Genomic DNA, 17,353 nt, shown 5'->3' with positions numbered 1-17,353 from the left:
GGCCGAGGTAGGCGACGTGCAAATCACCGGACCCGAACTCATTCACGAAACCACCGAGAAAATCGTTCAAATCCGAGATAGGCTTAGGACGGCCCGAAGTCGTCAAAAGAGCTATACCGACAAACGACGCAACGATCTTGAATTTCAAGTCGGTGACCGAGTAATGTTAAAAGTCGCACCTTGGAAGGGTGTAATCCGTTTTGGGAAACGCGGGAAGCTAAATCCGCGGTATATTGGTCCTTTCGAAATCTTGGAGCGTATTGGAACCGTTGCTTATCGTTTAGATCTTCCGCCTCAATTGAACTCCGTTCATCCTACCTTCTATGTATCTAACTTGAAAAAGTGTCTTGCCGAACCCGATATCGTCATCCCTCTCGAAGAGCTTACTATGGATGACAAACTTCATTTTGTGGAGGAACCGGTTGAAATTGTGGACACCTCCGTCAAGACATTGAAACAAAGCCGAATCCCGATTGTCAAGGTTCGTTGGGATGCCAAAAGAGGACCCGAGTTTACTTGGGAAAGACAAGATCAAATGCAAAGGAAGTATCCTCATCTATTCGTGAATTCGGAAACGCAAGATCTCGAGGAAGAAACAACGACTACTACGCCTACATAAATTTTGGGACGAAATTTCTTTTAAGGAGTAGGTAATGTAACATCCCGCCTTTTTCCATTTACTTTTCCGTTATACTAATATAAAGTCCGTTATATGTTTATAACATCTCCCGTTGATACGCGTTTTAAATTATCTCGTTTAGGTAATTCCCGCACCCGAACGAAAGTTGAGGGACTAAACTTGACAAGGGATCAAACCCTTGACTAGGTCAAAGGGTCAAACCCCTTTCACCCATTCATTATCATCTCCATCTCTCTCTTTCTCTCTAGCAAGAACACACACCCATTTACAAAATTCATTCAATCATCATCTAAATCCGATCTAGGAGGCTTACAACAAAATAAATTACATATTCGTGATCCTCTCTTCATCCTCTTCATTTTGGTACCAACTTCATCTCGTTTGGGTAACATTTCTAAAACTCTAGATTTCTCTAAATTCGTGTTTTTGACTTGAAATGGTGTTAGTTAGTGTCTATGGCTCATTGTGATGTCGTGTATGTAATTTGTATGCTCGATCTCGTTGTTTTAGTGTAACTAGCATGAACTTGAATTTTGGTGTGTTGTTCTTGAATTTTGGATGATCATATGTGGTTAGATGTTAAAAGTTCATGTTCTAATTGTGTTCCTAGTATCATTAGCTTCGTTTTGATGTATAGGTTGATTAAGGAAACTCCAAGAACATGATTAGTGATTTTGTGAACTTGGATTAGGGTTTGATAAGCTTTAGATGAACTTTTGATGCACCAAATGCTATGAAATATTGTAGATGAGAATTTTGTTGCAATGTGTGTATGATTACCTTCGAAACGGCATATCATACATGTAAATTGGTTGCCCGAATCATGAAATGCATATTTGGAACTTGAACCCTGATTATGGACGTTTAAATGCAGTTTTGGGGTGTGTAAGTGTTGAATTGCTTGATGAAATGTGTCTAGGTGTTTTCCTCGTCAAATTACCTTTCCGGTGATATAAAATACATGTTCTAATTGTTTGCGGTTTGTAATTTGGGTTGGTTTGATTGTTGGTTCGTGCACTTAGAGTTGCAGCAAACAGGGCCTGGAAACCAACCAGGACGCCGTCCAGAAACTCAGGACGCCGTCCCAACCTTAAAATCGGGACGCCGTCTAGATTCTCGGGACGCCGTCCCAACCTTAAAATCGGGACGCCGTCTAGCAATTTGGGACGCCGTCCCATTGTGCTAAAACTGGCTGTTACTTTGGTCATTTGACATAAAAATGTTTGCTATGCTACGGACCTCCGATTAACATGAAATTTGGCCAACATGCTCATATATGATTATATAACTTAGAAAAATTGTCGGATACCCAACCCGACCCCGTTGACTTTTCTGTTGACTTTGACCCGACCAAGTTGACTTTTAATCAAACTTAACCAAATAATTGTGCAATCGTTCTAACATGTTTTTATACTTGTACCTTGCATGAAACATGACAATTTGATTCACATGCTATTATGATCGAGTCTTAACGAGCCATAGGACTAATTGAACATCTTTGACCTATTGTGTTTACCGTTATTGATACAAACCTATTGTTTAGGTCAAGACTAGCATTGTTCTTTGCACACGTTTACTTGTCGAAGTACCTTACTACTCGTGCACTCAAGGTGAGATCATAGTCCCACTTTTACTCTTTTTGAACTTACATTTGGGATGAGAAAACATAAACATTTCTTTACTAAGTGAACACAAGTACAGGAAAACAAACATTCTACATACGAGTTTAGAACAAAATCCTCAATTCGATTATCATTAGTTACACTTGCCGGGTGTAAGCGAGAACTTATGTTGTATGGATCCATATGGGTTTGACAAACCCTCATTCAAACGGTTCGCTACCGTTTACGAATGAAATATATTTTCGAGAAACAGTGTATGTTCTAGCACTAAGTGATGGGGTTCAATGGAAGGAATGTTAAGCATTGATAATTGGGTGCTCGTGAAACAAACTTTTGGAATGTATTACTATTATTTCATTGATGCAAATCTTGTGGTTCACTTGTACTTACTTACTTAAACCTATGATTTCACCAACGTTTTCGTTGACAGATTTCTATGTCTTTCTCAGGTCCTTGAACGATACATGATACATGCTTCCGCTCATTATTTTGATACTTGCATTGGATGTCGAGTATACATGCATACATGGAGCGTCTTTTGGATACTTTTAAATTGTGTCGCATAAGTTTCATTTGTACTTAAAACTTGGTATCGTAACTTGTGGTGGAACTATTCTTGTAAAACTTGAACAACCTTTACATTTGAAATGAATGCGACATATCTTTTGGTCAAACGTTGTTTTAAAGACTTATGACCACGTAACGGGACCTAAGTAGACGGCGCCGTCAATGACGATTTGGTCGGGTCGCTACAACAAGATCATAAAATGAATCATAACAAACAAATCTTAGGAGACATCGAGAGGAGTCAAATTAGATTTTAAGTATGTAGTCTAATTTCTCCGTTTTCTAGGTATAGTATAGATTTCCAAAGTTAAACTTTGTAGTCTTACTAAATGGGTTGTATATGATTTCTATCATCTATGCTTAATGAGAAACTTTTTTGATGATAGAACTCATTCTAGGCTAACACTTATAAGATATTATTCTTGTATAAATTGCTAGAGTAGTAGTCATTGATAAAAATTGTAAGCTAAACGCATAAGCTTTTGTTGAGTTGTTAAAGTATTTAAAACACACTTAGACATATTAGGATGAATGAGGTTAGAAAACTTTAAGAATAATTCGTGCTCTTAAATTCTAAACTAGAATTAGGTTTGTGTCAAATGAACACCTAGAACAAACGAGTTAAATGAAAAGTTTCTCCAACCTTTTATACGTCAAAGAGTTAGATAATCTTACCCCACACAAATGTTTATTTAAACTATTGTCTTAAGTCTTAAACTTACACGCAATGAGATTAATGAAAGAATACTGAGTGTTCTGAAAGCCTTACTCAACTCATGAATCAAAGTAACTCTAAAATAGCATTCTTATAAATTAACCTAATGAATACACTTAAAGTTTTGGTATGATAAGTGTTAAGGTATTAGACACACCTATGGAAATGAATTCTAGATTTTCACTCAAAGATGTAGGTGTGACTCTAAAGGTAGGTACGTCTCTGGGATACTCTTTAGAAAGCAAAACCTAACTAGGTCTAAATAGACGTCCGAGTAGCTTTAAGGATTAATCGAAGATACATGAAAAGGTTATATATTTGCATCTTGAAAATCTTGATAGACTTAGGACATACTTGCTTGATCATGTGTGTGAAATGGTAAAAGTTTGCAATACAATATTTGCTAAGAAGCATGAGAATAAAATGTTAATGACTTGGTTATTGATCCAATCAACCATTTTTCTTGTGACAAGTTCTTTGAACTCATGGATGATAAGTTTGAAATATACTTGCAATGCTTTATGGTATGCTTTACACTCTAGGCTTAACTCTAGGCTTCCGCTCATTATACACTAGGTGTAAACTGCATCTCTTGTATGTGCCATATATGTGTTCATTGCTTGTATAAGTATGTATGCAACATCTATATGCCATATTTGTATGCTTATGTGTTCGTATATATGCAAATCTACTTGTCATACTCGCATGCTCATATGATCTTCATGCTTGATAACTTGAGTTATCTCTTTCGAACCAATGTTGGTTAAAATCACCTTGTTAGTTGTTATACTACACACTTTAGGCTCATTAACTTGCTAATTGAATCTTATTTGTGAGGACATTATGCTTAATATTTGCTACATCTAACATGCCATATATTTTCCATCATGCTTATGTGCTTACGTGCTTATGATTTATTAACATGTTGAAAAATTATGCATGGATGTTTTTATACTCACGATCCAATATAACACTCCAAATTGTTAACTATGATACATCGAAAATTTTAACTAGTTAACATTATCCGTAGTCATGTTAACATATCTCTACATGATGATAATTCTCTTAAATCATATTTGTTGAGTACTAAATAATACTTTGATATTATCTAGCTTACCATGAGTTATGTGATTGCTTGTTACGTTATATCATTTAAGTGTAACTTGAGCTATATTTGAACAAATGACTAAATAAGTAGTGACTTAACAAAAATCATGTTGATCGTAGTTTACAACTCAAATACCTACTTGATCTAGTTATTTAGTTTATGTATTTTCTCATCAATATTCATACTATGGAACATGCGTATATTTGACTATCATGATTACTTACTTTTTATGCATGATTGCTACTCACTTGTAGTATGAATTTTAATTGAGCTTACTATGCATGATTGCTTGTTTTGATGTGACATGTGCTTACTGTGATGAATATTATTCTTGAATCCTATGCATGCATATATTTCTAACAATAAATGCTAGACTTCAACGCATTATTATGCTCATCATCCATGCAAAGAAAAGTCCCGATATGTCACACTTTTGAGCCGTTAAAAGGATCTTTAGAGAAATCTAAAGAGTTCTATGCATCATGAATATCATGTGCCTTGGAGATTCGGATAATAATGGATAGCTACTATTTAGAAGAGTGGTATATGTGCATTAGTTGGTTTATGCATAATCTCTTGGCTCTCAAAGGAACAAACACTTGTAGCTCTCTCTCTACTACCAAAGTCGAGTTTATAACAATGAAAGATCATGTGCTCAAGGCTTAATGATGAAACAAACTTTCCTCGATTAAGGTACCACTTCTTCCGAAACTCATATATGTGTGCATCCTCTTGCTAAAATTGGACTAGTCAACCTAATAAGTGATTATTTAAACACCAATTTAGCTTTGATCATTACATATAAGTGAATTATTAACATGATATATATGCTTAGGTTATACATATGTTCATCACTAAGTATACAAAGAGATATGCTCTTAGTTGAATAACCTGAAACTTAGTGAATGATTTTTAAATGATAACTTATCATGTGGATAATGTTTTGAATTATCGTATCAGCCCTATTGATCACCATTTTTGACATGCTTCAACTAATATGCTCATAATGTTAAATAGATTTGCCTCATGCATGTTTTAAGCTTATATATAAATTAGATCGTTATGCATATATTAGCTTCATCATGCTACTCTTACTTGTATTCTTACAATATGTATTCAACATGCTATGCTTATATTATGTGCAATATGCTTAAAATTCTATGCTTATGACATGTGCCATATGTATGACATGCTTGTGTCCTTACATGCTTGTTTGAAACTACTATGATAATATTTATAGTGTTACATGATATGATTACGTGTACTACTCTTACTTGTTTGTCATGCTATATTATTCTTGTGTTTTAACATGCTTGTTTGAACCTACCTTCTTTCATACATGCTCTAGCATCTAAGCTTATGAATATGATTGTTACGCATGATTTTTTGCTTGACAATTAATCTCATGTATATTAGCTTTTGCATGCTACTCTCACTTATGTTTCCACATTGTGCTATGTGCAATATGTATACCATGCTATGCTATATGGTTCTACATGCTTGCTTAAATCTACTTGCTTCTATACATGCCTGAAATTGGTAGAACTAGTGAGGTAATGTTGGTACTTAATGATAATGTTGCATGATACACTAAGGCTTCTACTCACTACCTGTTATATCGCACATTCATGCTATACTATTAATTAACCTTGATATGTGGTGGTTCATACGCGTTTTTGATCTTACATGCTCCCTAATGATCACATATATTGGTCAAAGTCCTCACTCCACTATCTTTGTTATCAATGACACACAATGAGTCTTATGCTTGCTATATATGATTATGTGTGTGCACTAACCCTTGATTGAAGGTTTATCCAGCTCGTTGAGTTCATATCACGCCTTAATTGATATTATGTCTTATGTGTGGACTAATCCTCTTTTCTATGAGTCTTATATTGCACATTTCAAGGGGGAGCTATATCATCTACCGCTATGTAAGATTCAAGGGGGAGCATTACTCTAGGGCGCGCTTAGTTCCAGGAGGAGCTAACCTTTTTGCTTCGACAAAAGGGGAAGAAAGTGTATGGTAAGTGATGTTAACACATGTGTTGTATTATACGCTTAAGCACACTTACATATGTTTGTCATCATCAAAAAGGGGGAGAATGTTGGTTAGTGATCCAATATTAATATTCAAATTTTAAGCACTTTGTTTTGATGATGACACCAAGTCTTGTGTGCTTAAACCACGTATTGAACAACACAAGTTCACATGCCTACACTATCTCTAGCAAAAGACCAATACATAAATGATTAATTTGGTAAAAACTGATATGCGGCTGCACCACAGTCGACCGCGGGTCTGACCGTAGATGTCCTGTTCCAACGGCTGCACCATTTTACAAAAACTGTTGATCTACGTTCAACCTCACGACCGATCGTGGATGGACCGCAGTTTTATCTGTAACCAAATTCATCCATTTCAAGTTAGACCACTTTGAGGCATTAATAATTTACAAAACCTTTTTAAATGTACTTATAATAGTTGTCTTCTTTGATTTCAAAAGGGTTTTGAACCAAAAGATGTTAATCTTGATTAATCACACCTAATGACACCTTAATGATGATTTAAATTGAAATAAGATTAAACACACAAGTATTATATCTTTTTATACTATTACATAATGTCATTTAAACATACTAATAATGGTGATTAAAGACCTATTTAAAGAGGTGATCTCCCATTAGTTTTAAGTACCATTGTATGTATGTAAATGTAATTAGTTCAAACTAGTCAAGGTTGTAACAAGGACCATTAAGTTCTAACTAGATTCAAACTAGTTCATTTGAGATGTAACAATATTCCAAAGAGCAAGATAATTCCATCAAATAAAAGACAAGTTGGTGTAGACATGGGTATGAGGTTTGGAATGTAGTGATGTATCTTTATGATTAGTGCAACTAGTCAAAGTATTCTCAAACTAGTTCAATGGAGTTGTAACAAGGTTTCAATGGGCAAGATACTTCCATCAAATATGAAGAAAAAGGTTTAAAGATGTGGGTAATGAAGTTTGGATGCTAGTGGTTTGTCAAGGGACAAAAATCTGCATTTACCATATTAGGAAATCAATGACAATGGTCATGGACATTGGACTTTCCTCTTTAGCTAGCACATGTCAACCTCCATGCATATGTCCAAGATCAAAGGGGTAACGGAGTTAACTTCTAGGTGTATTAAACATATTTTGAAGGCTCTATATTGGGTAAAGAATCCAAAAATTCAAAGAAAAAGGAGCTTCAACGGATATGTTAAAATGCTGACAGAAGTTGTAAGGCTGAGTACACGGACGACCGTGCTTCAACCGCATTTTTGTCTGTCAATATTTTCTTAGAATATAAATACACCACTTTGCCAAACTAGAAGACCACCTCTTTCCAATATTCTTTCAAAGTCATATCTACTGATCTCCCAAGCCTCAAGCACATATCAATGGAGAGATTATAAGAGAGAAAGAGAGATTCTACTTACACTAAGTAGAATTGAAATGCAAACTTTGTACTTATCATTTGTATCTTTAAGTTTACTTTGTAAGACACTTCCTTAGGGGGTCAAGGAAGATAGATAGTTCTTATGATAAGAAACATCATCTTGCTTAATGATTTAACTTCCTTAAAGGGATCTAGGAAGTTGATCAATTCCATTGGGAATTAAGTTGGTGTGACCTATTGAAGAACTATGAGTGATTGTAAGCTTAGCTATAAGTTTACTTGTAAGCTATTTTCTTAAAGAGATCTAGAAGGTAGTTGTGATTTCACTAGGTTAGAGCATTAGGATCTTGTGATAAGAGCATTTGGTGTTTGTGAAATCTTCAAAGGGACGTAAGGGTTCATGAGTAGCGGCTTATCGAGGAGATAGTGTTGTATCCGGACACTTCACCGGGTTTGGGGTATCATAGTGAAGAAAAGTCTCAATTCGTAGAATTGGGGGGTGGATTAAGGTGGATTAGTTAACATCCACCTGAACCACTATAAATCCTTGTGTTTGTGCACTTACAATCTTTACATACTTGCATTAACAAACACAAACGCTTCTACACTTAAAACTTATGTTTTGATTGTTAAAGATTTCGAAAAAGTTTTAAGAAACCACTAAGTAACTATTCACCCCCCCTCTAGTTACTTACATCCTCCATAAGATCCACCATAGCTACATTAAGAGGAACAGTTTCTTCTGAGATTGAAGGGGCTGTAGGAACTTCTTTGCATACAGCGGAATGCAATTGTTTCAAAGTGATAATGCTTGAAAGATCCATTGCTGCAGAAAGGAAAAAAAAAATACAAATATATGTAAGTGAAAACAGAAGAAATAAAAAAACACTAGCAAAAAGATTCCCACGAACACCATTCAATTCTACAATAGGAGTAACATCTTTGTTCCTCCAACGGTGCGACAAGTCACCAAGAGCCAAAATAAAATCGTTATATGGACGTTGAGGGAGCTCTAAAGATTTAATTTCCCCAACAGCTTCTTTTTCGGGGGCGGTTAGCTTGGGAGTTTTACCGAAATCACGATTATTCATTTCTAAGGTAAAAGTAGTTCCAGCTTTACGGTCAAAAGTGAACCATTCAGCTTTACAAACCATAATGCGATAAAGAGCACAAAAAATTCTCACTTCAGGAGCGGCACGAAGAGATCTGCAATATATTTCGAAAATACTAATATTTTGAAGACCGTGTGGATGTATCTGACTTATACTAACTCCATAATATTGTAGAAGAGATAACATAAATGTAGAAAACGGGATTCGAATGTTGCCAATATCAAAAGCATCACTATACAGCGACATCATATCCTTTGGAGGATCATTCGCCCTTTAAGAAGGTAGCGGAACGATTGGAGAAAAAGCATTTAATTTAGGATAAGATACACACAGATCATCAAGAAATTCTTGAGTAGTTAATGGAATAATATATTTAACATTAGCTTGTGAACCGATGGTGGATGCCTCGTTAGTAGTCATTTTACAAATATAAGCAAATATAAAAAATAAACAAACCTTAATACGCTTAAGAAGTCTGAAATTTGAAAAGATTGAGGAGAGAATAAAAGCAAGGGTAGAAAAGAGAGGAAGCAAAGGGTGTATTTATATGGAAGCAAAACGAATGAAAAAAGACTCATGGGACACGTATAGGGTGTAGATTAAAACAAAATGAAACTATAGGGAAATAAGCGGTTGAAAGATAATGCTATAGGCACTCACGTACATTTAGGAAGTCAAATGAGAATGTCAGAACATTTAATGCGATAACAAGAATCGATACGAAAATACATATTTTTTAAGTTTAACAGTGATATTTTCAAAAAATTATCATTCTCAAACTGGGGTGACTTAATGATACGTTATTCGGTTAGCATATAAAAAACATATTTTTAAAGAGAAACCGAACACCATAAACGTGAATAAAAGCATAAAAATTAACCAAGTATAACTACATCAGCGGATTGAGGATAGCAGAAGTAACGGACAACGAATAAAGATAAAATCTATATGCCGAAAAATACGGGTTGACTGGTCAAAGTTCCGAAGAATAAGGTTTGACCCACCAATCAGAACATGACACGTCAGAGAACCTTTGACCTTTTTTGCCTATAAATAAGCCACCTGGATTGCATTGATAGGCAGTTGAAATCACTTTGTCAGAGCAGAACTTTCTCTCTCTACAGAAGAACTTTCTCTCTAAGTGTTTGACCGAGTTTGACCCTGACTGGATTTGCAGCTTGACTTTGGATCCGGTAATCATTGTTAATTCGGAGAGCTTTCAAAGACTTAAATCGCTCACAGTTAACGTGATTGAGATTTGCACTCGTATTTTATCCGCCATCCGGATTTGGTACGATCACTTACCCTTGCTTACTCTTGCTCTTTTCGGAATTTTCTGAAAACAAACGCTAGTACACACAATTAGTATCCAAACTAAACACTCAACTTACATGTATATGCTTTAATAAAAATCAATTAAGTACAAAGCAAAACATGTACACAACCTAGCATTATCTCCACATCTTATACCTAATAGCAACTAACCAACTCATTTGTTCATCTTAACTACTTAAAGCCTTACAAACTTTCTCACTCAATCATAAGTCAAAAGAAAACTTACTTATGCCACTACTTCCATAATCACCATTAAAGGATTATACTAAAATAAGCAAAATAAACCCGAATTTAAACACTTAAGATCACACTAACACAAAGGATCATCAATTGACTCTTTAAAGTTTAACTTAGTCAACTACTAGCAAGCAATTGTCCAAGTTCAATCTAATTCATAAACTAATTATGCAAACATAACCTAACACATTCTATTAGACAAAACAAATTCAGATTAAAATAATATATGCACAAAACATTAACAAATTCGGGTATAATATGAACCCTAAACATACTTATCACAAAAGTTGAAAATTGAACAAAGAAAAGGAAAGAAAAACACAAGAGAAGACCTTGATGGATGATTAGAACAATTCACTCAATAGGTGGCAAAATCAACCCAAACTTTTAAGATAAAATTGCTGAAATTGTCCCTGTGGTTTGTACCAAAAAGCTGGTTTCATCCCTAGGCTTTTTTTTATGGATTTCGTCCCCGACTTATGTCCCTTCTGCTGGTTTGGTCCTTATTTCTGACAGTCATCTGTTTTAGACGTTAAATGGAAGCACGTGCCAAAAATGTGATGGGTAATTTTGGAATTACATTTTAAGGGACCGTTTGAGCAGTTTTTAAACTTAAATGAGTAACAACAAACCTCAAGGACCTTTTATACACTCCTACCAAACAATCGACACTCACAAACCCTAGAACACAAAAAACCCCTACAGTGAAATCAGTTCAAAACCTAATTCGAACAACAATGTCTGACGATTATTACAGGATAAGAGAAGAAGGAGAAGATTACGATCTTGTTGACATATACAGTATGTATCTAGTCTACATTGTTAGCCCTAATTTACTGTAAAAGTAGCGTTTTTTTCAAAAAAATTGAAATTAATGGATTTTTTTTTTTTTGCTCTTTCAGGTTTGTATCCGAACTATTTCTCAATAAAGCTTCATCATGGGGGTCATTTTACAGATAAGCCTGGAAGAGAATACGTCAATGGTAGGGTCACTTATATTTATCTTATTGACATTGATACATGGTCTGTAATTATGATGAATGATATTATTGAGTCACTTGGGTACGATGGTAGAAGTTTGATTTTGTTCCACTTTTTGAAACCTAATACTCATTTGGATTATGGATTACAAGATTTTGGTAGTGACCAGGATGTTTTGAACTTGATGTCGTATGTGACTGATCATAAAGAAATATGGATGTATAGTGAACATGATTTCAGTAATGTATATGCACAACTGAGTCCATTAGGTAGACCAAAAATTATCATAGAAGACCTTGAAGAAGATGTTCCAGTTGTCCCAAAACTAAGTGCAAGTAAAAAACACAATGTAAAAAATGGTAGTTTATGTAGGAATCTTGCATTAGAATATGGTGAATGTTCTCATAAGCAAGTAGATGATTTTGTTAACACCCAACAAAGTGAAGTATTGAATGATAAGGAAACTGAAGATGTATTGCACCATATGTATGATGATGTTCAAGTAGATAATGAGGGAATTGGGGATAATTTAGATGAAAATGATGATGTGTTGGTGGAAGATGAAGCACAAAAAGTAGCTGAAACTGAGGATGTGATGGTGGAAGATGAGGATGACTTGGTGGAAGATGAGACTGAGGATGTGATGGTGGAAAATGAGGATGACTTGGTGGAAGATGAAGCACACAAAGTAGTTGATGTGCATGTTGATATGAAAGAGTTCAGGTGCAAGTTTTCAAAGGTGCCCATCAACACTGATGTCACTGAAAACACTGATGGAATGGGGGATGATTTAGAAATAATGGACTTTGATGAGTTTTCTAGTGGTGATGATGCTGATCTTGGGGAGGATCCAGTAAGGAGGAAGAAGATAAAGGAGTTGAAAAAGCAACAAAGAGAAAATACAGATTTAACAAAGACTCATTTTCAGTTGGGCCAAAAGTTTTCAAGTGCAGCAGAGGTAAAAGAGGCAATCAGGGTACATGCAGTAGAAACTAGATGGCACTTGTTTATTAAAAAGAATGACAAATTAGGGGTTAGAGCAATATGTTTAGGAGTAGTGGATAATACTAGTCAATGTTTGAAAAGTGATCCAGAAGAGAGTACCTCATGTGGGGTGGAGAATAAAACAAAAAAAAATAAAGATGCTTTAAAGTCATGTGAGCTACCAGACAATAAGGAGGGGAAACCTAAAAAGTGTGAGTGGGTTCTTCAAACATCTAAACTCCCAAATCTAGAAACTTGGCAAGTAAAAACCTACAAACCTCATCATACATGTTTGCATTCAAGGGTTAACAAGCACTGTACCTATACTTTCCTTTCTAAACAATTGGTTGACCAATTAGCATCTAACCCTAACCTTCCAACAAAAGCTGTTAAGGCTCAAATGGAAGCAAAGCATGAGTTACAAGTTTCTAAATTCAAGGCTTATAGGGCACTGAGTAAGGCAAAACAAATTTTGAAAGGTGATTACATTGATCAGTATGCAGATCTGAGGGATTACCTTGAAGAGTTAGTTAGGTGTAACCCAGGAACAACTGTGAGGGTTCAAACTGAGAATAATAATCCAAAAGCTAAAACACATGTGTTTAAAAGGGTGTGCATCTGTTTAGGAGTGTTGAAACAATGTTTTAAAACAATTGAAAGAGACTTGCTTGGTGTTGATGGTGCTTTTATAAAGGAGCCTGCAACTGGACACATGTTGACTGCTGTTGGTATAGATTGCAACAATGGTATTTACCCAGTAGCATATGCTATAGTTGAGCAGGAGTGTTTTTCATCATGGGAATGGTTTTTGAAATTATTAGCTGAAGATTTGGAGATTACACCTATGTCAAACTTCACTTTCATAAGTGACAGACAAAAGGTATGATTTATTTGGTTAATAATTTTTATGTTAATATGATGTACTATTATTACATTGTGCAATATGCTTTTGAATGTACAGGGTCTCCTTCCTGCTATTCAACAGCAATTTCCTTGTGCTGAGCATCGATTTTGTCTAAGACATATTCATGAGAATATGAAGGCAAAAGGGTGGAGAGGACATGCTTTTAAAAATCACTTGTGGAACTGTGCTAGGGCAACAACTGTACCACAGTTTGAAAGGGCTATATTGGAGATGAAAAAATTGGATGCAAGATGTCACAAATAACTAGATGACATTCCACCAAAACATTGGGCTGGAAGCCATTTCTCACATAGGGCAGTGTCTGATGTTTTGCTAAACAACATGTGTGAGGTTTTGAATAGGTGGTTGTGTGATGCTAGGGACAAGCCAATAGTGACTGCATTGGAGTATATAAGAGAGTATTTGATGAAAAGGATTGCTAATGTGTTGAATGTGGCTGCCAAAAGTGATGGACCTCTAACTCCTACTGCTACTAAGTTATTTGATGTGGTGAAGAGAGAAGCTAACAGTTGTGTTGTTTTGTGGAATGGTACTGGGCAATATCAGGTGAATGGTCCTCATGGTGACCAAGTTGTGGTGGATATGCAGAATAGGTCATGTGCTTGTAGAAAATGGGAGATAACAGGCATGCCATGTAAGCATGTTGTTGCATGTTTATATAACATGACTGAGAATTCAATGGAAGTAGGGCATGTTGAAGACTGGGTTCATCATGTTTATAGACTAGAAACTTGGAAACAAGCCTATGCTTTTAGCATTCAACCTGTTAATGGGAGAGAGTTGTGGGTGAAGTCTTCTGTACTTGTAAAACTGTTACCACCAAAAAAGATCAAGACTGCAGGCAGGCCTAAGAAATCAAGGAGGAAATTAATGGATGAGAAGGAAGATGCTAATAACAGGGGGAAATTGACAAGAAAGGGGAAGACTGTGCAATGTGGTAAGTGTAAATTGTATGGGCATAACTCTAGGGGTTGTGGAGATGATGGCAATGATGGGAAGAAAAGGAAGATGTCAAGTGAAGCTGCTAGCAAGAAGAAAGGGAAAGGGCATGTTGTGTAGTTGGTGATGCCTTGTTTTTTATTGTCTTTTGAACTTGTAATGGTTTATGTCCTTTGAACTTGTAGTGGTTTATGTCTTTTGAACTTGTTTGATTATCAGTGTACTGATCATGTATTTTGGACATGTTGTTTGATGTTGCCAATTATTCCAGGTTTATTGTAATGGTAGTTTTATGTTAGATGATGGTTTGTTAAAGTAGTTGTTATGATACCATTTCTTTGAACATTACATTGAACCATTTCATTACATAATACCAAAACACTCTTTTTTTGACCATTTCATTACACATTACATTGAACCAAAAGACAGTAGAATGAGTTACACAACCAAAACTAAATACAATGACCATTTCATTGAACCTAACCAATAAATTACCACAAACTTACTAACCAAACTACAAGACGATGACTAACAACAACCTACTAGTTTAGCACAGCATAAACAACAAAGAAAAACCAACTAAGCATCAAAATCATCTTCAACGTTTTAACTATCTTCTCCGGCCTGTTTATCCTGTTCAATAATCCTGGAATGATTGCAACAGCACGTGCACCCATTGGTGGGTCAAACCACAAGAAAAAATGGCAATCTGAAGACTGAAGCAAAAGGACCAAAATTGATTAAATGTAACGATTAATAATACCTACAAAACATAGAATCAAAATCCAATTCGTTATTCAGTTCATTAATTACCTGATTTGGGCAACAATAAAAACGTCGACCTAGGTTTCTGTCGGTCCAGGAACATTTGCGTACAGCTATCAAACCACAATAACAATTAACCATCTTGAAGACACTGAGTAATGAAGCCCTAAATTGAACGAATTTGTGTTGATTTTTTCAGATGGCGAGAGGTAGAAGATGGATTTTGCACCTGAATTTAAAGAGACAACGATTGAGTTAGGTGAAGCTATTAATATCATTTAAGTTTAAAAACTGCTCAAAAGGTCCCTTAAAATGTAATTCCGAAATTACCCATCACGTTTTTGGCACGTGCTTCCATTTAACGTCTAAAACAGATGACCGTTAGAAATAAGGACCAAACCAGCAGAAGGGACATAAGTCGGGGACGAAATCCATCAAAAAAAAAGCCTAGGGACGAAACCAGCTTTTTGGTACAAACCACAGGGACCATTTCATCAATTTTGTCAACTTTTAAACCCTTGAATTTGGGTTTTTCTCAAGAACACCCAATTAAACCCAATAGCTTTGATTTTTATGATGATTTTGATGTTGGAATGATGTTAGATGATTATTAATTGATGGATTATAAGCGAAATTGTGAAAGAAATCAAAAACTTAGGGTCTGTTTGTGTGTGTGCAAATAGGCGACGGGTTCAAGGTGAAAGGGGGTTTAAAAAAACTGTTTTGTTTTTTTAAGTGGTGACCGACCCCCCAGTCGCAATTTGCGGTAAAGGGGCGTAATTTACGGTTGGGCCGCAAAAACAAGGCTTGCGCATGTTTTAACCCTGATGTTGTTCGCTCAAAAACTCGGCCGCAATTTGCGGCTGGCCATCGCATTTTGCGGCTGGGCCCCCTTTTTTTTCTCGGGACAAAGTCTAAGTCTTGACCCCCTCCCACACTTAGAGCAAAGCATTGTCCTCAATGCTCTAAAATAGAGATAGTCCATAAATCCAACCCGTGTTGCCTCATAAAATATGGTCCGTTTTCCGCTCGTATGTAGAAAAATAGAAAGAAAAGCTTACAAACTTTACAAGGTCGTGCGGTGTTTATTTCGGTGTCGCGCACTCGACTCCTCTTCCATGCTTAGCAATCTCCGGTATCCTTGACTCCGATGTTGCTAGAGTCAAATCCATATCCAAATCGATGATTGAGAGCGATCATTATGTCTTCATCTTTTATCACCAATGTTCCCGTATCAAAATATAATGACGTTCGCACAGTTGCCAAGAAACCCGCCCCAGCACTATTGGACTTTTCTCATCCGGTGCACAATTCATTATGAAAAAGTCTTCTTTATAGCCAACACCGTGAATAATAAGAGTAACATCCTCCACGATTCTGATTCGCTTATCAACAGTTTGATTCTCAAAACGAATATCCGTATTGGTACGAACTAACTCCCGATTACCCAAAGGCATTGCAATTATAGCTGGCATAGTATTAACACTTATACTCGAATCTAACAATGTTGTGTAATCCTTTTCATTCCAAAACCGACACACAACTAAGAACTCACCTGGATCTCTTAACCTTCTTCAAGGCTTATATTGACATTACGGTATGGGTTTTGTGCACTCAACCTCTTCAATTGTACAACCTTTATCATCGAAAAAAGAATTCTTAGTGTTTTTCATAAACTTGTCCGTTTGTTCTTTGCCCCACATATGCTCAAGTGTTTCTCGAATCTCATCCACATTTATATCCGATTCCTTTTCTTTTTTAAGTGCTTCTTCTATCGTTTTGACGTGAACAGTTTCAATTTTACTTGAACCTTCATCACTTTTTCGCTTCAATTGTCTTTCCAAATAAAAATGAAAGGACTTTTCTTCTTCGATGATTTCTAGAAGCACTTCTTGTTCCTCTGGTTTTAATTCAAACAACATTCTTTCAGTCAACTTATAATCACCTCGAGCTTTCTTGAATTCTTTGTACCTTCATTTCATTGAATCGCA

General features: G+C 35.8%; 1 protein-coding gene across 1 annotated transcript; it reads left to right on the top strand.

Moving 5' to 3' along the window:
• Nucleotides 1-13,979: 13,979 nt before the first annotated feature.
• LOC139848983 (uncharacterized) lies at nucleotides 13,980-14,717 on the top strand. The gene has a single exon (XM_071838662.1). The coding sequence runs from the start codon at nucleotides 13,980-13,982 to the stop codon at nucleotides 14,715-14,717; it is 738 nt and encodes a 245-aa protein (XP_071694763.1).
• Nucleotides 14,718-17,353: the final 2,636 nt, after the last annotated feature.

Source organism: Rutidosis leptorrhynchoides, chromosome 5 (assembly GCF_046630445.1).
Source record: "Rutidosis leptorrhynchoides isolate AG116_Rl617_1_P2 chromosome 5, CSIRO_AGI_Rlap_v1, whole genome shotgun sequence".
In the NCBI taxonomy this organism is placed as follows: domain Eukaryota; kingdom Viridiplantae; phylum Streptophyta; class Magnoliopsida; order Asterales; family Asteraceae; genus Rutidosis; species Rutidosis leptorrhynchoides.
Note: the sequence above shows the minus strand (reverse complement) of the source record. Positions and strands in the feature narration are given on the sequence as shown.